Source organism: Lepidochelys kempii, chromosome 3 (genome assembly GCF_965140265.1).
Source record: "Lepidochelys kempii isolate rLepKem1 chromosome 3, rLepKem1.hap2, whole genome shotgun sequence".
Lineage (NCBI taxonomy): Eukaryota > Metazoa > Chordata > Testudines > Cheloniidae > Lepidochelys > Lepidochelys kempii.
In genome coordinates, this window is record NC_133258.1 from 85,157,052 (window position 1) to 85,184,053 (window position 27,002).

A 27,002-nucleotide genomic window follows, 5' to 3' on the forward strand; every position below is an offset into this window, starting at 1 on the left:
GGTGAGAGAGACACGCGTCCGAGCTATACCGACCTGAAGAAGAGCTCCGGGTAGCTCAGAAACTTGTTTCTTTCACCCCCAGAAGCTGGTCTAATAAAATATATTCCCTCCCCCACCTTGGCCTGCAGCGCCACTGCCCTGGCTAGGGGGCGCAGGGGAAAGGCGACAGCCAGCCAGGAACGCAACCCTTCCCCTCCCCCCCCCGCCCTCTCATTTTTGAGAATTTTGCCCCTACTGCCTCTCCGTACCCATTTCCCCACCGTAGTTCTTTTACCCCTGTTTCGATCTGAGGGCGGCGACCGCCGCAATTTCTACTGCGCATGCTCAGTAACAGAAAAGGCGCACGCACTCTGCAGCTCCCGACGCTGCGTTGAGGATTGGCTTTCTGACGGCGGATGTGATGTCATGACGCAGTGAAGGGACGTGCCGGACTGGTCCGTTTTGGGTCCCGCACGCACGCTCGGACGCACGTGGGGGGCGGGGGGGAGGTGCGTCAGCCTCTTTCTTGCCGGCGAGATGGAGGCGCTGGACCGGGTGGTGTAAGTGGCGGCTCCGGGGCGGCGCAGGGGCTTGGAGGGCCCGATAGCGCCGGCTGCTTCCACGCCCGCCGCCTTCGGCTCCAGGCGGAGGCTCCGGGGGGAGCCCGGCCCCAGCTCCCGCCCGGCGGCCGGGCAGCTCAGTGCGGGGGGAGCGGCTGTCCGCGAGGTGCGCTGTGCCCCCAGGCGGGCCCCTGCCCAGGAGCTGGGCTCCCAGGCCAGTGCGGGGGGAGAAGAACAGCGTCACCCCCACCCCCACCCATCGGCCCGGTTGCCCCAGGGGAGGCACCGACTCTGCTCCGTCACGGGGTATTAACACGTATCTCCCCGGCTCTGCCCGCGGCCAGCTGCCCGCGAGGGGACGAGAGGATCCTTCGCGGGGCCTCCAGAGGTGTAAACACAAAGGAGGGAGGATGCTGGGTGCTGTATTAGGGCAGAGCCCTGTGGTTGTGGGATTTGCTGTAGGGGGAGTCCCTTGCCTCACTTGGTCCTCCAAAATAACCTCCCTAACCCACCCCACTACAGCCCACACCGCATGACATTGGAACACTTTGTGATTTAATTATTAAGCAATCGAAGTTATTAACAAATCAAGATGCTTTTACTATGTCATTAACCAATTGTAGAATACTTGGTCAGTCATTTTGCTGTGAAAATAATATATATAATATAAAAATAGTAAATGAAATAGTGAATACACACTACTGTGGCTCTTTTGGGTAACGTTGGGCCCTAATTTGGCTTCTGAACCAGAGATCTGAGTATCACTGATCTAGAGGTAAGGCACTCATTTCTGGTCCTGTTTAGCATTTCAGGAACAAACTCCTCCATTTAGTAGATCAATCGTGTCTAGATGCAGGCAAAAGTTCACAGGTAATCCATAAAGGTGGTGCAGTGATCACTGGTGAAACTGAAATGGAACATCTATCTTAATAGAGGACAGTATGGTTACTTGCAGGAGAGGGCAAACTACGGCCCGCGGGCCAGATCTGGTGAGTCACGACTTTCAGTCCGGCTCGCCAGCCCTGTGGCGTCATGGGGCTAAGGCGGGCTCCTGCCTGCCCGGCCCTGTGCTGTTCCTGGAAGCGGCCAGCACCATGTCCCTGCAGCCCCCAGGGGGCTCAGAGGGCTCCATGAGCTGCCCTCATCTGTAGGCATCGCCCCTCGCAGCTCCCATTGGCCGGGAACAGGGGAATGGTGCAGGGCCAAGGCAAGCAGGGAGCCTGCCTTAGCCCCGCTGCGTGCTGCTGCCACCCCAGAGCCACTCAAGGTAAGCAGCGCCAGGCTGGAGCCTGCACCCAACCCCCTGCTTTGAGCCCTCTGCACCCTGAGCCCTCTGCACCCCATCCTGCACCCCAACCCCCTGCCCTGAGCCCCCTCCTAAACCCCACATCCCTCCTGCACCCCAACCCCTTGCCCTGAGCCCCATCCTGCACACCACGCTCCGTCCACACCCCAATCCCCTGCACCAGCCCTATATTCATGGCCCTGCATACAGTTTCTCCACTCAGATGTGGCCCTCAGGCCAAAAAGTTTGCCCACCCTGGTTAACTGTATTCTTAGGACCCGAATTCAGGTTAGTCACGGTAGCAATTGTTCATTAGCAGTCTTTCTTCTAACTCTGTATTTGTACATGAGGATACATCATGAAGTAGCAGAGAAGTGCCAAGCATAACTTGGGCTTTTTAATTCGCCTTTAGGCTGCCACTGATGGGCTCTTAAGAGGATCTCCTCTAGTCCTCATGAGCCATAGTGTGTGGGGCCGTGATACAGGGTTTTGGTATGAAGGGAAACCATCAGGACTTCAGCAAGGATGTGGAAATATTACCCCACCTTAAATTTCAAGTCAACAGAACTCAGGAAATTAAAACTTAAGGCCAAGACTTTACCTTCAATTTCAGTAGGTGGTTTTTTTTGGGGGGGGGGGGGGAGGGTTGTTTACAAGTAAAGTATTTTCATTAACTCCTTTGAGGTTATTTTGTATAGTACTTATTCATATTTTTGTTTTATTGACAGAACATCAACCAGCAGTGATTGTTTCAAGCATAGTCTAATATGTTTTGTGCAAGTTAATTTTGTAATTAATATATCATTGCAGAAAGCCTAAAACTAAGAGGGCCAAAAGGTTTCTTGAGAAGAGAGAACCCAAACTCACTGAAAATACAAAAAATGCCATCCTCATAAAAGGTGGAAATGCAAACTTAACAGTGACTGAAACACTTAAAGATATTGTAAGTATATTGTTGGAAATATGTGTACTGAAATAAGTTTTTAACATAGGCTGTGTATCAGGAGTAATTTCACACATTTTTAAAATACATTGTTTCACATGTTATCTACTCAAAATCCGATATTTCCAGTCTTGGTTTTGTATTCCTCCTGCCCCCAACCAGTGTATGTGACAGTCGGTGTTGCCAACTCTACCAGATTTAAAGAGTAAAGTGACTGCCCACTGCCAGAGGACTAAGATGAAATTACAAAGACTTATGTTTAAAATGCTCCCTGATAGTACAGAGCTTTCAGCTTCTCCCCAAACCCCAGAATTCTAATGAAGTCTGTCCCACAGCCTGTTAATTATGCACCTTCTGTGTACTCCCCTCTCCAAGGGTTATTTACCTTCTTCCCCCTTCCCAAGCTTGTGTTGCAGAGATGAGGAGGAGGCAACCCACTTTTCTCAGGAGTGGAAAGGGAACAGGGAGCACAGCTTCCCTGAGCTGCTAGGCTCTTCCTATTTCCTCCTCCCCTCCTGTGAGAGCTGTTCCGTCTCCCCGTATCCAGAAACTCCTCTCAGCTCCTGAGGGGTTGGAGGTTGGCAGGCAGAGTTCTCCTCCTGATTGGCTGCCTTAAACCCTGTGGGTGTACCCAGGTATGCACTCTACTCACTGGAGCGCTCATTGTAGTGTCCTGCTGCCTTCCTGTTGCTGGGGGGCGGGGGGTGTGTGTCATGCCTAGCCACAGAGAGAGACTCCTACAGTGGGGAGTTTTTCCTTGCTGCTTACTCTCTGCCGGAGCCTTTCACTTACAGGTGTAGCTATGTACTGGAGTGTGGATGCAGCCTGTATTTCACTGAACATATCCTACACACTGCCATCAGTGGTTTGTCTCGTAGACGTAGCCTATTGTATGTTGGACCAGAACTGCAGTATCTGAGGGGAAATGGGATTTATCGCTAACATGAAAGATGCCAAATCATAAGGACTAAATCATAGATTTATAGATTCCAAGGCCAAAAGGAAGCATTGTGATCGTCTGCATAGCACAGGCCATAGAACTTCCCCTAAACAATTCCTAGAGCAGATCTTTTAGAAAATTATCCAATCTTGATTTAAAAATTGTCAGTGATGGAGAATTCACATGATCCCTGGTAAATTATTCCAATGGTTAATTATCGTTACTGTCAAAAATTTGTCTTATTTCTTTTCTTAATTTGTCTAGTTTCAACTTCCAGCCATTGGATCATGTTATATCTCTCTACTAGATTGAAAAGCCCATTATTAAATATTTGTTCCCCATGTTAATGCTTTTAGACTGTAATCAAGTCATTCCTTATTCTTTGTGAAACTAAATAGACTCAAGGAGCTCAGTCACTTTAAGGCATGTTTTCTAATCCTGTCGTCATTCTCATGGCTCTTCTCTGACCCCCTTCTTGAATTGTGGGCACCAGAACTGGACACAGTATTCAAGCAGCAGTTGCACGAGTCCCAAATATAGATGTAAAATAACCTCTCTGCTCTTCAAGAGTCCTTTGTTTATGCATCCCAGCATTCACTGAGACATTCTGTAATAATCTGACTGTCTTTAGGTCCAGGCTTCAAGAGCTAACAAAAAAAACTTATTAGAAATGTCTGTAAAAGGTCCTAAATAATTAACAAAGGTCAAATACACTTCAAAATAAATCTTTTAAAATAAATTGAATTTTGCCCAAACCTGACTTGATGTTCAGCTATTTTACCTGCAACAGTTAACGCCATCTGACACCTAAAATAGCGCCAAAAAATAATAATGCTGTGATAGGAATGTGTTTGCCCTCTGCTGTTGTAGGGAGGTGCTAAACTTTGACTTTAGGACTAATTGTGTTTAAAATATTTTATGTGTATTTAACTTTGCCTAATGTGTATTATTAATATGGGAGTTTAGTAGTGCTCTGCCTTTCTGTAATGCTTTTCATTTTAAGATCTCAAAGCTGTTTAAAGAAACTATTATTTTCACTTGGAGGTGTTAAGCTTAGGTTTAATCCCTATTTAACAGATGGAAAACTGATGTATGGAGAGGTGATATGCTTTGCCCAATGTTGCATAGGTATAATTTGTGTTGTAGTAACACCTAGGAATCCCTATATCTACACTGCAATGTGAGCGCAGTGTTAGCAGAATTTGCATTAGCAATTCCTGAGTATGTTTAAGCATCCATACTCATTTGTAACCCCAGGTTAGGAATTGTTGAACCCTTGCTCCGAGCCTGGGGCTCTAATATCTACAGTGCATTATGTATGCTCAAGTATAACCACCCATATCCCAGACTTAGTAATGCCCTCCCAAAATGTGACTGCTCTACCCCTTTTTTTGTGGTGTGGTGTGCGAAAACTTGACAGTTCAGAAGTGTAGGATAAGTATAAAATTAAAGAATTAAAGTTAGCTTAAATTTGGTTAAGGAAATATACATGTATTGTAAGGAAAGGCCCTGACTAGCAAGTAGAAGGAAGGCCTCAAAAATAAGTGATAAGGCCAGAAGGAGTAAAGTAGGGAGGATGTTTGGCTCAAAGAATAATGAGATAAGAGGAAGTTTCTCAAAAGAAGTCCTCTGACTTACAGGGATGACTGCAGGTGGTTTTAAATAAAACAAAGAGACTCTGTCTTAAAATGAGCCAACACGGCCCTTCCCCAACCCACACGCCAATGTTAAAGCCTATGTGAACCCAGATGCAATGGGAAAACTGTTGGACAGTAAGAAGAAGGGGAGGGAAGGCCTTGCAAAGAAAGGTGATTGTAAATCTTATCTGGATTAAGAGTGAACTGTCTCCAATTGGTTTTTAGCTGAAGTCAGTAATTTGCAATGACGTCACTTGTTCATTAAAAGTATAAAAAGTAAACTCTTAAAGGGTTCATTGCTAATAGCTGCCTGACCATGTTGGAGCCAACCAGTATGGGTCTAAGCACCATTGGTTGTAAGTGTCTTGATCAAATGCTTATGAGTACTTTGTTACTGTATTGGATGTAGTGACGGCTTATTTTTAGTTTAGAGCAACTGCATAAAGACACTTTGGATTTAATAAAGCAATTTATGGTTAAATTGATGTCTGGTGATTTGTGATTTCCCATATTAATAATTGGAGCAAGAGGACACAGGAAGTCAGTCTGTGGTATTGTGGAATATCTTTGGCAGAGCACTAGTGCAGTGGGGCTGTGTCTGTACTGCAAAGCAATAGGGCTTGAACCTTGGATCCTGGCATGACCCAATCTTGGACCCTCCACCCCCATGGGTCCTGGTCCTGGGTCAGAGTGATTTGTATGAAGACGGAAAGGGGGTTAGGTTTGTGCCTGAGTTCAAACCCTGGGCTTACACTGCAGTGTTGATGTACCCCAGTCATGGACCAGGTCCCCATGTGCTAGGCACTGTTCAGTTGGTGTGTCAGGGCCATAATTAGGAATATAACCTGGAACTCCTCTTCCAGTGCTCTAACTGCAAGGCAACATTTCCCTCAATTTGTATAAACATTTTAATAAAATAAAAATAGTGTAGTTTACTTTGAAATTTAATATCTCTCGTACAAACGTTGAGATTATTTTGAGTGGGAGGTGAAGGTGTTCTGCTCTGTTCTGGTGTTTCAAATGTGTTTTTTGGTCTCAAGTGTGTTTTTTTTAAACCTCTCCGCTTTAAAATTAGTAATCCAGTCTTAGATCTATACTTTCTTGTCGCTTTTGTGAGCATGTCTATAGAGTTGATTTCTTTCTGGGATAGACTGCACCTGATGGCCACTCTGTTTAATTCTCAAGTAATTCATTTATCCTTTTGATGCCGTTTTCATGTGGAATTTTAGAAAGAACAGTGCTTAGTATTTCAGTGTGTTAAAAGAACTTTCTCCTTAACTTCAAATTCTTTGTTTTACAGTATGCTCTGAAAAAGCCCTTTGCTGTCCTGTACAAAAAGTAAGTTACATTTTGCAATTTTAAAATTGTTTGATAAAGTTGGGCTTAATATTTTCACTCTAGAAAGGTGCCATGCAGGCCAATACAGTGGATTTAAAGAAAAAATCTGGCTACATAATAAACTGAGGGTGAGTCTAAATGACGACAACAACAACCTGGAAAAAAGCCCATAGGTGTTTAAATGTCTGAGTCCAGTCCCATTTATCAAAATATATGAAGTAAAAACTTCGCAAAAGGGACAAGTTACTGATCAACTTCACAGATGATCCAAATCTGCATGAATAGTTAATGAGATATGGTAGCAGTTCAGCTTGGCACAGATAAATTGAAAGAGTAACATTAAATCTATAAAAGGTAAAGTTGCAAGTAGTCTCAATAGGAAATACAGTTTATAATCGAATATATTTATATAAAATAGGGAGCCATTAGGCAGAAAGTTGTAATTCAGGTGCTTGGATGTACTACCTCATGAAAATCTAGGAATATTAAACATGATATGGATGAAAAGGCAAAGACAACTGTAAGCTATATCATGTGATACCTGAAAGGCAAACCTTCATTTTGTGGAGGGCAGCTTATTGCACTTCTGGAGTACTGTCTCTATGGTTGTTTGCAATTCATGCATCATAACAGCGAGGAAATGTGGAGAAGAGTGCATCTAATGACAGAAGGACTTTGACATAGGGAACACTAAGGAAAGACTAACAGAATTAATATTTCAGAATGGTAGCCGTGTTAGTCTGTATCAGCAAAAGCAACAAGGAGTCCTTGTGGCACCATAGAGACTAACAAATTTATTTGGGCATAAGCTTTCATGGGCTAGAACCCACTTCATCAGATGCATGGAGTGGAAAATACAGTACCAGGTATAAATACACAGCACATGAAAAGATGGGAGTTGCCTTACCAAGTGGGAGGTCAGTCTAACGAGACAATTCAATTAACAGTAGGATACCAAGGGAGGAAAAATCAATTAATATTGCTTTGGATCCGAGACGGAACTCAGTTTCTAAAGCTGAAGTAATCTTCTCAGAAGAGCACAATAACCCAAGTGCCACCATGGCACCTAGTGTGAAGTCATACAAAAAACAGATTGACAGAGCCAGAAGAGTACCCAGAAGTTACCTGCTACAGGACAGGCCCAGCAAAGAAAATAACAGAACACCACTAGCCATCACCTTCAGTCCCCAACTAAAACCTCTCCAGCGCATCATCAAGGATCTACAGCCTATTCTGAAGGACGACCCATCACTCTCACTGATCTTGGGAGACAGGCCAGTCCTTGCTTACAGACAGCCCCCTAACCTGAAGCAAATACTCACCAGCAACCACACACCACACAACAAAAACACAAACCTATCCTTGCAACAGAGCCCGTTGCCAACTGTGTCCACATTATCTATTCAGGGTACACCATCATAGGACCTAATCACATCAGCCACTCTATCAGAGACTCGTTCACCTGCACATCTACCAATGTGATATATGCCATCGTGTGCCATCAATGCCCCTCTACCATGTACATTGGCCAGATTGGACAGTCTCTACGTAGAAGAATAAATGGTCACAAATCAGACGTCAAGAACTATAACATTCAAAAACCAGTTGGAGAACACTTCAATCTCTCTGGTCACTTGATTACAGACCTAAAAGTCGCAATTCTTCAACAAAAAAACTTCAAAAACAGACTCCAACGAGAGACTGCTGAATTGGAATTAATTTGCAAACTGGACACCATTAAATTAGGTTTGAATAAAGACTGGGAGTGGATGGGTCATTACACAAAGTAAAACTATTCCCCATGCTTATTCTCCCCCCCCCCCCCACACACACACACCCCCCACCGTTCCTCACACGTTTTTGTCAACTGCTGGAAATGGCCCACCTTGATTATCACTACAAAAGGTTCCCGTCCCCATCCCCCACCCGCTCTCCTGCTGGTAATAGCTCACCTTAAGTGATCACTCTCATTACAGTGTGTATGTTAACACCCATTGTTTTCTGTTCTCTGTGTATATAAATCTCCCCCCTGTATTTTCCACTGCATGCATCCGATGAAGTGAGCTGTAGCTCATGAAAGCTTATACTCAAATAAATTTGTTATTCTTTAAGGTGCCACAAGTCCTCCCTTTCCTTTTGCGGATACAGACTAACACGGCTGCTACTCTGAAACAAAAAATCCAAATCTTTATCTTTTTTCTTTTCCCCCTTCAGAAAAAATATTACCAGACCTTTTGAGGATCAGACATCACTGGTAAGTATAAACCACATTTTATTTAGCTTGCTATGGAACAAGAGAAACTACGTACAGGATACTGTCAGTCATGCAGGGCTGCCATGGAAAGTAGTTCTCCAAGGTTCACTGGAGTTATACCCCAGAAGCTAAATTATAGGGAATTATTGTGCAATTTGGAGTAAATTGAATATCTGTAATACTAGATCGTGAGAGATACTGCTGTTGGTTTTATGTTGCCAGGTTATTTTCTGGTAACACTCATTTGTCTGAAGGCAGAACCCTCATGCTATTATTGTGGAAATAAAAATTTTGGGGTGCTCTTGAAAGTGCATGCATGTTACTGTGAAATTATGACAAAACAGATTTAGGATTATAGAACATTGTTATAAGTAAAGGAGCTTGTTTTGAAGGGAAGGATAATATTTTTAAACAGCTCTCTTATAAATTCACATCAGCCTCATGGTCATTAAAGTATGTATTGTTTATGTGAATATTCATCTTAGTTTCTTCACAAATAAAAAATCCATAGGGGGAAAAGACTAAAAGGAAAATTTAGGGTGTCCTGTAAAAATTGCTTTTCTTAATTATATTTGAGTAGAGGAAGAGAAGCACGTATTAAGCTGAGGTGTTCTGCCTGACTTCAGCAGTGCAAATCAAAGATCATGAATCACAAGTTTTATTCCAGAGTTCACGGACAAGAAGTTTCCATTTAAAAAATTAAAATAAAAAATTAAAATTAAAACAAACTTTTTCGGGGTGTGATGGCTGTTATATACTTCTTACTAAATTTGGTCTCAGTTCAGTGCTTTAAGGTCAAGTTGGTTTCTGAACAGGAAGTCAAAAATATCAAAGCATTGTCTTAAATCCTGGGGCTTGTCTGTTTTAGAGAGTCATGGAACAACATACTTGTTTAGAGCAAAGACTGCTGGTCACAGATGGTTGGTTGCCCATAAGAGATGAGAAGTGATAATATACAATGGTTTCAAAACAGACCTCATTTGAGATGGATTCTTCTAGATATTGACTCGGATTTAATCACACCTTTGCTCTTTCAGGTACAAATCAAATTAGGGCCGCCTTTGATATAGATATAGATATATATATTTTTAACATGTTCTAAATTCTCCAAATACTTTTTATTTCTTCATATTTTGCATTGACTACATTCTAAGACAGTATAAACTTTTGGATAAACAATTCATTTACTTTACTGCTAGTCCTCTTTGCATTTGTATTACACTGCCAGTTGTCCAATAAAACAGATTATTGTGGTAACTGTGAGAAAATTATCAGTTATGAGTTCCTAGAAATGCCCACAGTGTAATGAGGGAAAAAATCCAAGTCCCTGTTGCTAGAGCAGCCTTCACAAAGCTGTTGCCATTCGTGGCCCGGCTCTCAGTGTCAGCCTTGCTTCCTGGTGCCACATACAGCTCACTTTTCTCCTCCTCCTTGGTTACCAGTCTCCTTAATTGATCCTTCACTGGGAACATGCCTTGCATCTGTTGAGGGGCGGAGCCACCATAGCCCAGTATTGCACTATTCCTTGCCCTGGTTCAGTGTGGGGCCTGTAGACCCCATTACAATAACAAATTGCATCTTTACTGTTCCATTTACATGGGGTAATGTTATCACCATTTTGTCATTTATGTCATTTGTTAGTATTACTGATAGGAAGAGTTAACCACAACAAACAGGCTCAGTTCCTGTGGGGAAAAAATATGCTGACGTTTAAATATTATGGTACAAGGCGACAAGGGATAGATTGACAAATCGTAGGCTTCATGTAATGTATATAAAGTGTTTTGAAGATTAAAAGACCCATATAACTATAAAGTGGTGTTTTGTGGCATCCTCACTAAGACTTATCTGTTTTCTTTGTTTTTGCCATTGTTTTATTTTAATGGAGAGTTGTGCATCCATATGTACTAACACTGGAGGACCTTTCTTAATGTCCACCTCAAAGTGAAAGGTTCAGTTCATCCATATGATAGCAAATGAGTATGTTCTCTTGGCGGGGACTCAATATGTGCATATAATTAGGACAGCATGCCAGGCCATGTATCTTTTCCTCTGCCAAATTGCTAGCAAGTCAACCAAGCTTCCTTTGGTATGTGTCCTTTAGAGCAGGGGTTCCCAAACTGTGATATGTGTACACTGGGGGTACACAGATAAATTGCATAATGGTGGATTTTATTATTTATTGCATTTTCATAATAGGCTACTTATACAAAGCTTTCAACCTCTGTGGGAATTTGTTTTTAAAATATGGTAGTTAATTTACTTCAAGATGTATTAATGAGAACACAGATATGTCGCACTAAAACTATATCTGTACATAGCCGTGAAATATGGACAGATGGCTAAAGACAGGTAATGTTAAGAAGAACACACAAAGTATCAGTGACAAGAAGAGTAGTGGTATGCAGGCAGCTGGTAGATCTGGAAGGGATTATGCAATAAGAAAAGTTTGAGAACCTCTGCTTTACAGGATTTCTCTTTGGTCTCAAAATTTCTAGTTCACGGATTTTCCTCCATCTCTTCTTGGTTTTAAGTAAGGCAGAGTATTTTGATGAACATCCAACATTTGAGTTAATTGCAACACTACATTATTTTCCTTTTTGGGAATTAGTAGTGGGAATCCAGAGGAAGATGAGTGTCAGTGAACTGCAGGATGGTACAGTCAGTTAAATGGGAGCAGGGGGTTAGCCCCTGTCCTGTGTTCCATGCTCTTCAAATTTCCTTGCAGACAAACGTCCCTTATCCTGTGAAATGTGCACAGCATTTTCCAACAGTGCTGTTGGGAACATTTAAACTAAAAATTGCAGTATTGCTACCTCTGCTTCCCAAAGCATTCATAAATTATGATCTAGGCTCCAAAAATGATGGAATTTAAAATATATATACCCACACTAGTATGGCTAAAAATAGCAGGGTAAATGCAGCATCATGGACTACACAAGCATGCCAAGGATCCTTGGTATGCACTTCCATTGCTAGTCTGTCTACACTGCTATTTTTAGCCATGGGAGTGCAGGTATGTCTATGCTGCAGTCACGCTTTGGATTTCAGTGTAGACATATCCTAAATGAGGAAATATAACTGTTTACAAGTATTTAACAGGATGTTGCATCAAAAAGGGCAGAAGAGGAGTTTAGGGCGACCAGTGAAAAAAATGTAAAGAACAAGGAGTAATGGGACAAAATTAGGAAGTGGAATTTTTAGCTCAGTGATACTCAGACTGTAGCTTGCAAGCCACAAGTGGCTCTTTAATGTGTCTCCTGCGGCTCTTTGCAGCACATGATATTAAAACACTGTGACTTAATTATTAACCAGTCAGGATGCTTTTATTATGTTGTTAACCAATTAAGTTATCAGCTTGCTTTAAGTTATTAACTTATTTGCTGTGAGAATAATATACAAGAAATATTTCCCATCATACTGTTTAAAGATGAATAGTGCTATAGTAAATGAAACCATGAATTCACACTTCTGTGGCTCTTTTGGGTAATGTTGATTGTTAATTTGGCTCCTGAACCACTGAGGTCAGAGTATCACTAGTTTAGGTCAAATGCCAGGAAAGATCTATCTGGCATGTGTATAAAACAATGGATGAACCTCCCAAGGGGGAATGGGTTACAACTTGAAATTTGTAGCTGTTCAGCTGATGTAACTGTGACATTAGCTGTCACCAAATCTTTAACATGTTTGCCAACTGAAGTTTGTGGTCTTTTTTAATCTTATAGGAGTTTTTTTCGAAGAAGTCGGATTGTTCTTTGTTTCTGTTTGGTTCACATAATAAGAAGAGGCCTAACAATCTCATAATAGGTAAAATGTTTTCTTAAAAAAAATGGGTCGAAGAAATGGCTCTTGAGAATAAATGTCTAACCCAACATTTTTTGTTTTTTTCTTTCATAGGTCGTATGTTTGATTATCATGTCCTGGATATGATTGAGCTAGGCGTTGAGAAATTTGTGTCGCTAAAAGATATTAAGGTAAGATACTCTTAAACAATGCAGGAGCTCTAGTGACATCTGTTGGTGAGCACTTGTAGTGAATCTGGTGTACTTTCAGTAAAGAAAACAAAACCATTTCACTATTGCCTCTTTTAGACTTCCAGGATTAACATATGCATTCACATCAGAATCTTATTTTTGTGCTTTGTAAAAATGTTGCTAAAATTAACTATATGTTTTCTAGTGGATTCCTTTGCAAAGTTTTTGTTGGGAGCAAACCAGGTCTACAATTTTTTTAGCTGCAAACAGGAATAATTCAATTTACAAAGCTACTAGGTTGGATTCTACCCATGGGAGGCCTTCAAAGTTATTGAAGGAAGTTATGGGGGAAACCATGTATGGGTTTCCAAGGGCAGAATTCATCTCACTGTAGCTAAGGATATTTCTGTTATCAGTGAGAGATACTTCTGAGACTTTCTCAGGCCATCAATTATACACAAACCCCGGTTTTCAGGAACTGTATCTGGCTCAGTCTGAGGGCCAACATTTTGACTTCAAGAGACTTAAAAAACCCCAAACCTAACAGCAAACCCACCTTGGTGTGATCATATTAAGTTTTGATTTTGCCAAAAAATAGGTTAGCTATTTTATATGCCTTTTTACACTGTTATAATTAAGAAACTACACAGATTAGCAACTACTTAGTTTGCAGATTCAGAACAAGTAGTACAGATGAAAAAGATCTTTTAGGTAGCAAGAAATTTAACTCTGAAAAGTGATCCCTCACCTTAAGCTTGATGATTTTCACAAGTATTGCACAGCAGGGAGTTGTGGTCAATTGGCTATATAAGGGTGTATCAGAATCAGAAGCTGGAAATGGATTGAATGATCCAGTAAGTCTTTTCCATCTCCTTCCCAATGCAAGAAATACAGCATGCTTGCTTGTGTTTCAAGTAGTCTAGTTCTAAACAGTCCCAAACAAATGAACTTCCATTGTATGGTCTTTTCCACAGTCTAACACGTTTTACTATGAGGAAGCTTTTCCTTATTCAGCCTAAATGAGAATAACACTCACTATTGTTTAAAAACACTCAATGCAAACACTTCCAAGTACAAGTAACATGTATGGATTTATTTTTTAAAAATGCCTTTCTTTTTGTGTTTATCAGAGACCAGAACAGCTCAGAATGGAATGTGCATGGTCACTTGCATAAATAATATGCTTTATAACTTAGTTTGATATTTGTCCAATAGAACAGCAAGTGTCCGGAAGGAACAAAGCCCATGTTGATATTTGCTGGTGAAGCATTTGATTTAAATGAAGAATATAGAAGATTGAAAAGTCTTCTCATTGGTGAGTATTTTGAAATAAGACTTTATGAGCAGTAGGACTTCATAAATCTGTGGCAATGCTAAATGTTGAGAAATGTTGGCTTGCCTGTTAATGTTTGTCCATATTCAAGAATGCAAGATAACATTAAGGAAGCAGTATTAGGATTTACAACATACCATAAAACTGAAGTTAAATCTGTCATTATCAAATCTGTTTCCAAGGATGGAAGAAAGTAGATCAGCCTGGGAAAGCCATGAAGACTAGAGGTGGTTGAAGTGGGGAAACTGACATTTCAAAAGTTAATTTCGTCCTGAATCGGAACAAAAAGTCAATCTCCTGTGAAACGAAAATTCTTCTCAAAACGTTTTTTGGAAATATTGAAACAACCTTGTCAAAATACTGTGTTTTCTAATGGTAAACTATTCCATCAGAGAACTTTCAACCAGTTATTATCAGGACCTCACTAGGCTGAATTTTGGGTTCAACGTGTGCAGTGAAAATGAGAAGTGGTTGTTAAGGCAGAAACATACAATTAAATGTGTTAATTAACTTCAGGCTAGGCACAGATTTCCATTAAACAGAAATGTACAAACTTTTTTGTTTGCACATCAAGGGTGGGAGCCATTGGAATAGGCGGAGAACATGCAGATGGTAAATAAGGTTTTGGATTTTAATTAGGAGTGCTGAGAGCAACTACAAAAATGGGTGTACTTTCTACATCAATTATTTTTGTCTAAAATAATTTAACTTGTTTTATTTGGAGCTTAAAAGTAAGATGGTATCGTGGCATTATTCATAATCTGAGTACTCTTGGGAAGTAAGCTTTAGGAGTGAAACTAGAAGGTAGAATGACTGGAGATCTGTTCCCCTTCTCGTGCACTTCTTTTCCTGCACCAAGATTTCATTAAAAGAAAGAGGTGGTGCTTAATCTGAATGGGATTTTGGGGGGAAAATGTGGACTATAAAGTGGTGTGTGTGGGAATGTTGGTAGGGCATGAGCAGGGAATGAAAAGATGGATGGAGGCATGGAGATTCAGATGAGAATCAAACTTCTAAGCTTTACTCATAGTTAAATCCCAAAGATCCATTTTTGCCTATGTTAGTTTAAAAATTGCCACTGCCTTTGGCTTCATAGCTGCACAATCTTTCTAAACTACTATTGGAGATGCTAAAAAAGAAGACTTTCTGTGACTGCTGCATTAATAAATTAATTACTGCTATTCTTAAGAGCTCATCTATGTATTTTTCAGAGATATAGCACCAAATAGGACGAATTTTATGGCAAAGCTATTTTTCATTCAGTTCTAGGAGCTGGGGGCCTGTGAATGATTAAATGATTACATCACTGTCCATATTACATAGGATGCAAACCATATAAGACCAGGTTTGTGCCACTTTGCCCAAATTTCTGGAAGAGAATCACTACACACCAGTAACCCCACACATTCTTGTTCTAATGTGCATCCCCTTTTCACATTGTTGGGGCGATGGATTGAAATGCGCGCACACAATTGAGATTTATACAAAATACAGGTTTACAGCTGAAATGGATGGTGTTGCCAATCGTTGACATTTGTTAGATGAACTGAAAGTCTAGCCCTTTGAATTTATTTTGTTGCCCATCTGAGTAAGCTATCCCTCTGCCATTTGTTTGCCCTTAAGCTTTTGGTTACACCCAAATATACGTCAGTCAAATGCGCATCCATTTTTTTGCTGCAGAACATATGCCAAGTACACATCAAATGTCTTGATGTTTTGTTGACTTCAGTGAAATGTCTAAAGACAAAACAATAGGTGGAAGACGGGGGTTCCTCAGATTAAGGATTTAGTGAGATGTTGATACCATCAAATAGTTTAGGCTTACAATTTGACCTCCTATGAAATTGCTGTTATATGATAGGGAGTAGCTCTTTCTGGTCCTGAGAAAGGTAATGTATTTAATCCATCATTTTGTTGCCAAGAAACTTAGGAAACTGTCACAGCTGTAAAGAGCTTGTTACTATAGCGCTACTGCCAAGAGCCCGGAGGCTCAGTTACCTAATGACCCCTTGTTACTAAACCATGTGACGTTGTTGTTAGTGTTAAACAACCAGGTTTTCATAGACACGTGGTCCATAAGGACATTTTGTACGTTTTTGGGAAGTCATGTGATAGCGATCCCACGTTCTAGAAATCAGTGGGGGTAGGGGATGAACTTGCATATTGTATAATAACCAAATTAAACTAAACTTTTAAATCCATTTTTAAAAAATTGAGGACATCTCATAATGGTTTGGATATGTAAATAGCAGCTTCCCTTTACCCCTCTACATAGATGAACCAGGCAAAGATTTGTCACTTTCTTCCCCCTCCCGTTTCCATACAAACATTGTCTTAAAATTGTAGTAGTGGTTTTACTGCCATTGGTTTTTGGTGCCAATATTAGGAGTCTGTTGATCTTCTGTGTTCCTGTGAGATGTAGTTGCTGCTCCCCTGGTTCTAATAGCCTCCTGTGCACATATTTGTGATACACTTCACCACTCGTTCCTTTGTTGGACCCACTTGTGTTCTAAAAATTGGCAGATGTTGGGTCACTCTTCTTAAAATGCAGGCTTGGACTGAATGGGAGGAGACCTGTTTGTTTTGAGATAGCACTTAAGTTTCTCCTTCATCCCTATCACCATGTTTGCACAAATTATTTGGAGTCCAGTACATAGATATGCAGGAGTCATTTAGATTCTCTTGAAAAAGAGAGGGTAGAGGTGGTATGAGGGAGACAAAGAGGAGCATAAAACAACTGTTTCATGTCCTGCTCCGCCCATCATACTGCTGCAAAGTCCAGCAGTATTTGTGCTTTTCAGACAAGAACTGTTGCCTCTTCCTAGGAAGTGGCCAAATTATAAATTACTTTGAAACACACATTTCAAGTCCTTGAAGACAAAATGGAAGTTATCAAAAGCTCTTTTGCTGTGGTTACTAAATCAGACATCCTTGAAACACATTAAGTGCTCAGAGAAAAACAAGGGGTAAACTGGTGGCAGGAATTAAAAAGATAACGAAAACAAGGTCTCTAATCCAACAACAGTGGAGTGTCTCAAAAACTATGAATAAGCCAAAATTTTCAAATCCCTAAAGTTCCAGGGAGGAAATACTGTCTACAGCTGGTGGATGTCATAGACCACCTGTATTTGGATATAAAGATCATCCTGTGAGTGGAAAGCTATACCACAAGAACATACTAAAGGATAATCTGCCAATAAAAGCAATATAGGTACAATTTCACATGCCAGAAGAGACTGTCTTGGCTACAGCCTGACACTAAAATAGAAGAAAATATTTTACCGATGACTTTTCCTCTAGATACAAATCCAGTAACCCAACAAAGGAGGAGGGAGAAAATATTAAGTGACCCAGAGTATTTTTCTGGCTAAACTTTAGGTAGTGTCCACCAGTAAGACTTTGTTTTCAACATAGCTTCATCACCGATGCTCCCAGAAAAAGGTCACTGAGGAAAACACTGGCTGAAGAATCTGAAAATGAAACTTAGAGGGAAGTGAGCCATTCAGCCGTTCTGCTTCTGGGTATTAATCTTTTTTTTTTTTTTTTAATTAACATACTCTGTTAAGGTCACATCCTTCCTCCACCCTCTGCAAAGGGCTGACACGTTTGCATGGTTGTGTGCTCTTTGCTCATACACTATTTTAATGGCCCTGATATGAGAATTATGTTAGACAACTAACTGATAGTTAACTGGTATCTGAATTTGCTCCCTGTAAAACTGTAAACACAATCTGTAAGTTTTTCTATTTGTAACTGACCATGTAGTGTTTGTCTGCTAAATGTGTATATCTACAATAGTAAAAATATTAATTGCAGTGCAATAGCAAGTATTAGCTCATTTAAAAAAGAGCAAAAGTACTCTGTTTAACCAGAGACAAAACTGTTTTTTAAAGCAATGATGGTCTCAGGTTTCCAAGATGATATCATAAACAATGGGGAGTAAAAACAATCAAGATAACACTAAACACTATCTCCTTCTTTCTTTGTATATGTTTATCTTGTATTGATCTTGATCACTTATTTATACCTACTCTGACTGCTGGCTTTGGTACCAGAGACTTTTAATCCATCACTTTGTCCAGCAACATCATAACTTAGCTAAATGTTATTTCTGTACTTATGTATACTTAGTGAAACATATGTGAGATCATAGCTGAAAGTTTAGAAGAATGGATAAACTGAAATAAGTATGTCTTTTTGTATTTCACAAAACTAAAGTTACTGTTGCTATTGAAGCAATGATAATGTCTGTTCTTCTGTCTTTTTTGGGGTGGGGTGGGTTGGGTTGAGTTGATGTTTTAAAATAAGATCTGGAGCTTGTATTGCTACCAAATTATTTCTGGAAAGTGGATGTCTGTTATGCTGTCTTACCAAGATTTCTGCACTTGCTTAAATTTGCACATGTGAGTAGGCTCAGCGGGACTACTCATGTATGTAAAGTTAAGCATGTACATACATGTGTAGTTCCATTGAGCGTACTCACGTGCAAAATTAAGCAAGTGCAGTCTTGGCAGGATTGGGGCTTGAAGTAGTGAATAATCATGCATGTGAGTCAGAAAGGACCCTGTTTAGCATTACTGGGGTTGCCTCTAGAAAGGCCAAATCCGTTTCTAGTTAATCTGATATTCATCCCTTATAACACAGACTTATTATCAAATAAACTAGAATCAAAAGTCCTGCTTATCTTAAACCTCCTTTTTGAAAAACCTCTTTATTTTAAAAAAGTAAAAGTGCCAGGTTTCTTGAAATATTCTTTCAGATTTCTTTCGAGGTCCTACTGTGCCTACTATTCGCCTGGCAGGGTTAGAGTATGTTCTGCATTTCACAGCTATGGATGGAAAAATTTATATGCGAAGCTACAAGTAAGTGTTGTCATTCCCCCCGTTTACATTGTCTAACACAGAGGTAGGAAAACTACGGCCTGCGGGCCACATACAGCTGCGGGACTGGCCTGCCTGACCCCTGAGCTCCTGGCCCAGGAAGTTAACCCCCAGCCCCTCCCCCACTGGCCCACCTCCTTCACAGCCTCAGCTCACTGCTCCGCCGGTGCAATGCTCTGGGCAGAGGAGCAGTGAGCTCCTGGGGCAGCGCAGCTGCACAGCCCAGCCTGACCCGGTGCTCTGTGCTGCGCGGCTGCCTGTCCTAGTGCAGCCGTGCCTTCAGCCACCGGCCCTCCAGGCAGTGTGTTAAGGGGGCACGGAGCAGGGGGGTTGGATAGAGGGCAGGGGAGTTTGGTGGTGGTGGTCAGGGGCCGGGGTGTGTGGATAGGGGTCGGGTAAGTCAGAGGGCAGGGAACCGGGTGGTTGAGTGGGGGGGAGGTGTCCGGGGGGGGGGGCAGTAAGGAAGGAGAGAGGGGGTTGGATGGGGTGGCGGGGGCAGTCAGGGGCAGAGGGTCTGGGGGCAGTCAGGAGAAGGGATTGTTGGATGGGGGGGTAGTCAGGAAGGAGAGGGGAGTTGGATAGGGCAGTTAGGGGCGGGGGATCTGGGGGTGGTCAAGGGACAGAGAGCATGGGGTGGATGGGGCAGGGGTCTGTCAGGGAACAGGGGAGTTGGATGGAGCAGGAGTCCCGGGGTGGGGGCATCAGGGGGCGAGAAGCAGGGCGGTTGGATGGGGGCGGGGGCAACAGCCTCCCCTAACCGGCCCTCCATACAATTTCAAAACCCAAAAAGTTTGCCCGCCCCTCGTCTAACAGGAGGTTAGATTTCATTTCTATCTGTAGCCATTTTCCAGGGCCAGATTCAGCCCATGATTCTGTGCACATGTAACACTAACAGACCCTGGTTGTCAGTAAGTGGGATTGAACCTGGGACATCTGAAGCTTAGTGCATGAGCCTCTACTGCATGAGCTAAAAGCCACATGGCCCCGACCTACGGCTGTTGAGCAGACTCATTAATCTCTAAGTGGTCTCAGTGCCACTAGAGGAGACAGAACACCACACTCAGGAGGTGTGTGGGTTACAAACACACACAACTGTATTGAAATCAATGGGAGTTGAACACGCATTCAAGATCAGACACTGGTACCGTGGTTATAAGTTTTCTGAACCAAAAAAAAATGCAACAGTTGCACGTTTTCTAAAGGCCAAGTTCTGTCTGGGGTCCAGAAAATAATGAGAAACATAAGTATGAAATGCAGTAAAGGTGGACAACGTTGATTTTTTTATTTATTTATTTTTTGTTCTGTGTCTCTCTTCCGCAGAGTGTTGTTGAAGAAGTCGGGATGTAAAATACCTAGGATTGAACTGGAAGAGATGGGACCTTCATTAGATCTGGTGATGAGGAGAACACATTTGGCTTCAGAAGACCTCTATAAATTATCTCTTAAACAACCTAAAGCCCTCAAGGTATATAAATCTTGTATTTTATACAAAAATCTTTGCTCTGCATCATACATAGTCTTTAATACAGAACCAGTTTTAAAGTAAACCATGCAAAAGACCAAGGGATGAAGGTGTTAGTTCTTCTTTGAGTGCTGGTCCCTATGTGGATTCCAAGCGTGGGGTGCACATGCATGCCATGTGCCTTCACCGGAACTGTTGATAGTAGTGTCCATTGACCCGCTCATGTCGTGCATTGATCACATGGTGTGTCCGAGGCTTTAAGAGGCTGCATGGGTTGACACCACTCCAGTTCCCTCGTACCGCCACATGGCCAGAGTTGGAACCCAGTCCCTCCACGCTCTTAGCCACTTGAGAGTACTGCGTTCAACCTTTTTTTCACTGTATATAGTTTCTTTATTTACTTAATTAGGTAGTTGTCCATTTTTCGTCCATAGCCAGTTAGGTTACTTGTTGGATCTTCCCCGTTTGGGGCGTCTCTCCCTAGCCCAGGGATTATGCCCTGTCAAGCCGGGATTAAAAACTATGCTTTGTGCTCTCCCTCCTTTTCGGTGAGCGATGAGCACACCCGCTGCCTGTACTGTCTGGGCGAAGCCCACGTCGTCTCTCGCTGCTCTGTCTGGAGCGCCTCTCCGTGGTGGATCCGGGTGGCACGCGAGCTTTGGCTCCAAAATTTTCTAATGGTGGAAGCCATGCACTCATGTGTGCAGTAAGACCCGGCTCCAGCGGAACCACCGGAGCGATGCCAGTCATGGTCGGTGACCGCCTCGCCTGGTCCCTTTCGTACAGCACCGCCAACACTGACAAAACCTCACCGCATGCACAAGAAGTACGGGCACAAGTGTGGCTCCCCAGTGGGGACCATCTCAAAATGCAGTGTTTCCTCTCCGAGCTGGGATTGGTTGGGGGAGAAGTTGCGTGCAACAGGTGAAGGTCCAACTTCGACTTCAACACCTCCTTCAAAGAAAGCGCACACAGAATATCGTTCTAAATGCCACCACTCTCCACCGACACTGTCAATTCCAACACCGGGACCTTCTGTCACTTCCAGCACCATCGACCCCCTTGGTTCTGTCAAGCTCAGTACTCCCAGTCCCATGCACTCCAGGCGGTTTATCTTCACTTACACCAATGGCAGAGCTTATGTTATCCTTCACTGGTACCCCACCACAATTTGGAACCCCATCAGGTCCCAGGTTCCCTACTCTGGCCAGTGAACCTCTTGTCCTCCGTCCTGCTCCGACGACAACGGCCGAGTCCCTTCTCCCAGTCGACCATCCTCCGACATCACCGCTACTGCCGGTACCACCTGCAACATCGACTCCCCCTTTCCCAGAACAGTCAGAGTCCGACTGGTCTTCAGAACCGGACACAGCTCTCACCTTCTTGCTCTTATAGTCCAGATCCTTGGCACCATGCCTATCCTCCAGACTACGGTCACACCACTGATCCTTAGTTCCCGGTACCTGTGGACCCCACCCAGGCATGGCAACTCTTTGGCCATTTTGGGCCTTATGGGACCCTTACCATCATTGCAATGCACACCACCTACACCGCACCTTTCCCATGCATACAGTGACTGTTCAGGGGAAACCCCTGGATCCTCTGGATCCATCGGCGGCCCCGATCACACCACCAGAATTGCCTATTCTTACAGGCGTTTCATCATCTCCGGATGATACCCTGATCCAATCTTCCCTCTCCCCACCAGATGACCACACACAATATCAGTCCCTGCTCTGTCGCATGGCCACGGCCCTCAACCTTCCACTAGAGGATGTTCAGGACCCCCATGACCAATTCCTGGACATGCTTCAATATCCAGGATTCTACTGCACAGCCTTACCCATTCATTTGGCTACCTTACAACCAGCCCAGATGGTGTGGCATACGTCAGCCTCTTGTGTCCCATACTAAAGTGAGTGGAATGCCGCTATTCTGTCCCCTCTAAGGACACAGATTTCCTGTTTACCCACCCACTGCCAAATTCCCTGGTGATCAATGCTGCCATCGCACATGCCCGTCAGCAGCACTTTAAATCAACACCACCAGATCGCAATGCCAAAAAATTAGACTTGCTGAGTAGAAAAATTTATTCATTAGCGGGGCTACAATTCTGTATTGCCATTTATCAGGCCGTTCTGGCCAAATACAATTTTCTATCCTACTCCCAACTGGCAGATTTCCAGGACTCTTCTTCCTGACCAACAGCAGGACTTCCAACGCATGGTAGATGAGGGAAAGCTGGTGGCCAAAGTCATGCTCTAGGCCACAGCAGATGCTGCAGGCACTCCCTCTCACTCCTTAACCCCCAGAGTCGTTCTGTGTCGTGACTCGTGGCTATAGTCCAGCGGTCTTCCAAAGGAGGTCCAGATGACGGTGGAAGACCTCCACTTTGACCACAATAAACTGTTTAGTGACAAGACGGATGAGACCCTTCACTCCATTAAGGACTCCCAGGCCACCGTTCCTTCCCTGGGCGTCTATGCCCCAGCCCCCACCCACCGACAACAGCATCCACCTTTCCATCCTCGTCCTCGCATCACTTATCACCTGTACCCCCAGCGACCCTTGGAACTGCTTCAGCATCAACTTCACTCTCAATGGCCCTGGCACTCTCCCTCTGCCGCTTCCATTTCTCATTGACCCAAACAATTGTTTTGACTCATATAAAGACCTGAAAACTTCCCATAACCCTTCCGGATGCACCTCCCATCATATCCAGGGGTTGTCTGGCACTCTGTCTGCACTTCGAGTTCCATCAACTCTGACTGCTGGGTGCTAGACGTCATCTGTCAAGGATACCTAATCGAATTCCTTTCCTTCCCCCCATGCTACACACCTGGGAGCTGCCCCCCTCCCTCCCAAACCCTATCCAACTCGATCTTCTTCACAACGAAAACACTGTCCTTGTCCACAAGGGTGCCATAGAACCTGTGCCACACTGCCACCATGGCTTCTACTCTCCCAATTTCCTTATTCTGAAAAGGGGGGAGGTATGCGCCCCATTCTAGACCTCCACACCTTAAACAAATTAATCCGCATTTTTCACTTCCGGATGGTCACCCTCCCCCTTGGAGCCTAGTTTGCTGCTCTCGATATGAAAGACACGTACTTTCATGTAGACATTCACCCTGCTTATCACAAATTCCTTTGTTTTATTATGGCAATGCCTATGATCAGTTCCATTTCCTCCCCTTTGGGATCTCCACTGCCCCCCGCGTATTTACCAAGGTCTTTGCGGTTGTCACAGCCTATATGCACTGACTGGGGCACACCCTATTTCCTTACCTAGACAGCTGGCTTCTGGTAGCACCCTCTCGCTCCTGCCTCCTGCCCACCATGTGCACCTTACACACCCTCCTTCAGAGACTAGGAGTATGCATCAGTGAAGAAGAATCCGTCCCTACCCTCCCACTTAGCTTTATAGGAGGACATTTGGACTCCATGACAGCCAGAGCTTTTCTTCCCAGGGACTGCTTAACTGCCCTTGTTACCCTCATTACCATGCTGAGACATCCACCCACACGTGCCTGCCAATGCTTTTCCCTTCTCGGACACATGGCGGCTTGTGCTGCTGTTACACCACTTGCCCGTCTCCATATGCACGGCCTCCAACATTGGCTCCACACAGTCTACAATCCATAGGAAGACTCTCTCACCAAGCTACTAGTCCTCCTCTCCAGCGTCTTGACCTCCCTCTCATGGTGGTGCAACCCTTCCACAGTCCTAGTGGGCATACCATTCATGCCCCCCACACAACTGCCACCCTCACCACAGACATGTCTTTAGCGGGTTGGGGTGCCCACCTCGACACCCACACTGTTCAGGGCCTCTGGTCCACATGAGAAGCACAAATGCACATCACCATCCTTGAGCTCCAAGCAGTCTGTCTGGCCTGCCAAGTGTTCCTAGACTCCCTCCACATCCAAGTATTCTCAGACAACAGGACGGTGGTCATATACATAAACAAGGCAGTGCCTGGTCCCCCTCTCTGTGTGCAGAAGCTGGTGCCTCAGACCCTCCACCACGATGGATGCTGCCATCGGTCACACTGTCCTACACAGTTGGTCCTCTCGAGAGCCCTTGCGCCCACCTCCTTCTTGAGTAGTGCTCGCTGTATTCCCACTTTGGAATCCACATAGGGGTCAGCACTCGAAGAAGAAGGTTATTTATTGTAACTAGAGGTTCTTAGAGATATGTGGTCCCTATCTGGATTCCAATCCCACCCTCCATCCCTCTGCTCCGGGCTCTCCTACCCCCTGGTGAGAAGGAACTAGAGCGGCGACAATCCACGCAGCCTCTTAAAGCCTTGGATGCACCACATGGTCGACGCATGCGGGTCAATGGACACTATTATCAACAGTTCCATCTCCAGCGTATGGCACGCATGCACACCCCACGCTTGGAATCCAGATAGGAACCACACCTCTCAAAGAACCTCCCGTGACAATAAGTAACCTTCTCTTATTGCACACTATCTTTGCAATGTTCAGGTCTTTTTGCTAAGCTAACTGATGTCATTGCATGATCTATAGAGGGACGCACGGGTAGGGCAGGATAAGGAACTGATCTGGTGGCATATAAAGACAGGAAAATAAATCTTTATACTCTGGATTTTATCTGTACAATACCATTTTTAGGTATAGTTATCTTAAATTGTAATGGAAGTTTAATTACTGGTGAATATGGTGACTTGTGATGGCAGATACACTTGCCTTCAGTGACTGAATTGTATTCTGGGCCCAGAAATGTTAACATTGTTCTTACCTTGCAGCCAAAGAAGAAGAATATCTCTCACGATGTCTTTGGTACATCATATGGTCGGATCCACATGCAGAAACAGGATCTCAGTAAATTACAGACAAGGAAGATGAAAGGGTTAAAGAAGAGACCTGCAGCAAAGATGACTGAAGAAGAGGAAGGGATTAGTCCAAAAAAATCAAAATCGGTCTGATAGGATAAAATAGTTTTGGACTTTTGATAACTTCAGCTTTTGCTGTATTTGTCACAAAATAAATGTGGCAGATGTGGACCAGTCAGCTGCCATTTTTTAAAATGCTGTAGTCCTGTAATTATTTTTAATGTATAGTCCTACAAAAGTGAACTTCAGTGGTGTTGAGCTGTACGCTGACATTATTTCCTCAGGTGTCTAAAGCTCGATATGCTTATTTGGAGAAATCAGTAGAACAAATCATTGAAGAAAGCCAATTATCTAATAGTTTACTAAATGGCCTTCTAGGGTTTTTATCCTGGGGACTCTTGTTAGACTAGTCTTGTCATATAAACCCTTTCTGGGAACTGAGCTGTTAATGTGTAAATGTTGGCCTTGATTTGTTTTCAGCTAATGTTAAAGGTATTTGGACTGTTTTACATAACTTTTTGACTACTCATCTCTAACTTAATAAACTTTGGACTATTTTATTAACTATGCATTTCAAAAAAGAGAAACTATATCAATATTAGTATGTGCTAATGAACTATGTCCTCTTTGTAACTGAGCATTACTTACACTCCCTAGAATTAGGAATGATCTGTCAAGCTGCTTATACCTTAGTGATGAATGTAGTATCTGAGCACCTGATACTCACCATGGGTACATATGAGACCTTTGAGTCTCTTAAGCACAGAACCTTATGCTTGATTTCCATATGGAGTGCAAGGGACAAGACTAACTTATTCAGTCTACTGTGTTTTTTAATCTAGGTATTTATACCATGCTCTTCACTATATTTGAGTGCCGTAGAGAGACTGCTAAAGAAGCTGTCAAGGTTCCTTCCCCACTCTGAACTCTAGGGTACAGATGTGGGGACCTGCATGAAAACCCCCTAAGCTTATTTTTACCAGCTTAGGTTCAAACTTCCCCAAGGTACAAACTATTTTACCTTTTGCACTTGGACTTTATTGCTGCCACCACCAAGCGTCTAACAGATATATAACCAGGAAAGAGCCCGCTTGGAAACATCTTTCCCCCCGCAAAAATCCTCCCCAAACCCTACACCCCCTTTCCTGGAGAAGGCTTGATAAAAATCCTCACCAATTTGCATAGGTGAACACAGACCCAAACCCTTGGATCTTAAGAACAATGAAAAAGCAATCGGGTTCTTAAAAGAAGAACTTTAATTGAAGAAAAAGTAAAAAGAATCACCTCTGTAAAATCAGGATGGTAAATACCTTACAGGGTAATTAGATTCAAAGCCTAGAGAATCCCTCTTGGCAAAACCTTAAGTTACAAAAAGACACAAAAACAGGAATATACATTCTATTCAGCACAGCTTATTTTATCAGCCATTTAAACAAAACAGAATCTAACACATATCTAGCTAGATTACTTACTAAGTTCTAAGACTCCATTCCTTTTCTGTTCCCGGCAAAAGCATCACACAGACTGAGAGAGAGCCTTTGTTTCTCACCCCCTTC

The 27,002-nt window shown here is 43.1% G+C and overlaps 1 protein-coding gene across 2 annotated transcripts; it reads left to right on the top strand.

The window, feature by feature from the left end:
- Positions 1-434: 434 nt before the first annotated feature.
- RPF2 (ribosome production factor 2 homolog) lies at positions 435-25,641 on the top strand. 2 transcript variants are annotated; one of them, XM_073337051.1, is made up of 10 exons: positions 435-539; positions 2,635-2,767; positions 6,645-6,682; positions 8,897-8,936; positions 12,662-12,743; positions 12,834-12,910; positions 14,126-14,225; positions 19,003-19,105; positions 20,444-20,588; positions 25,360-25,641. In XM_073337051.1, exons 1-10 carry the CDS (start codon positions 517-519, stop codon positions 25,537-25,539), a joined length of 921 nt encoding a protein of 306 aa, XP_073193152.1. In that variant the 5' UTR covers positions 435-516; the 3' UTR covers positions 25,540-25,641. The 2 variants fall into 2 exon arrangements, with proteins under 2 accessions (XP_073193152.1, XP_073193153.1); XM_073337052.1 differs by lacking the exons at positions 435-539; positions 2,635-2,767 and adding an exon at positions 9,805-9,973.
- The last annotated feature ends 1,361 nt before the right edge of the window (positions 25,642-27,002 follow it).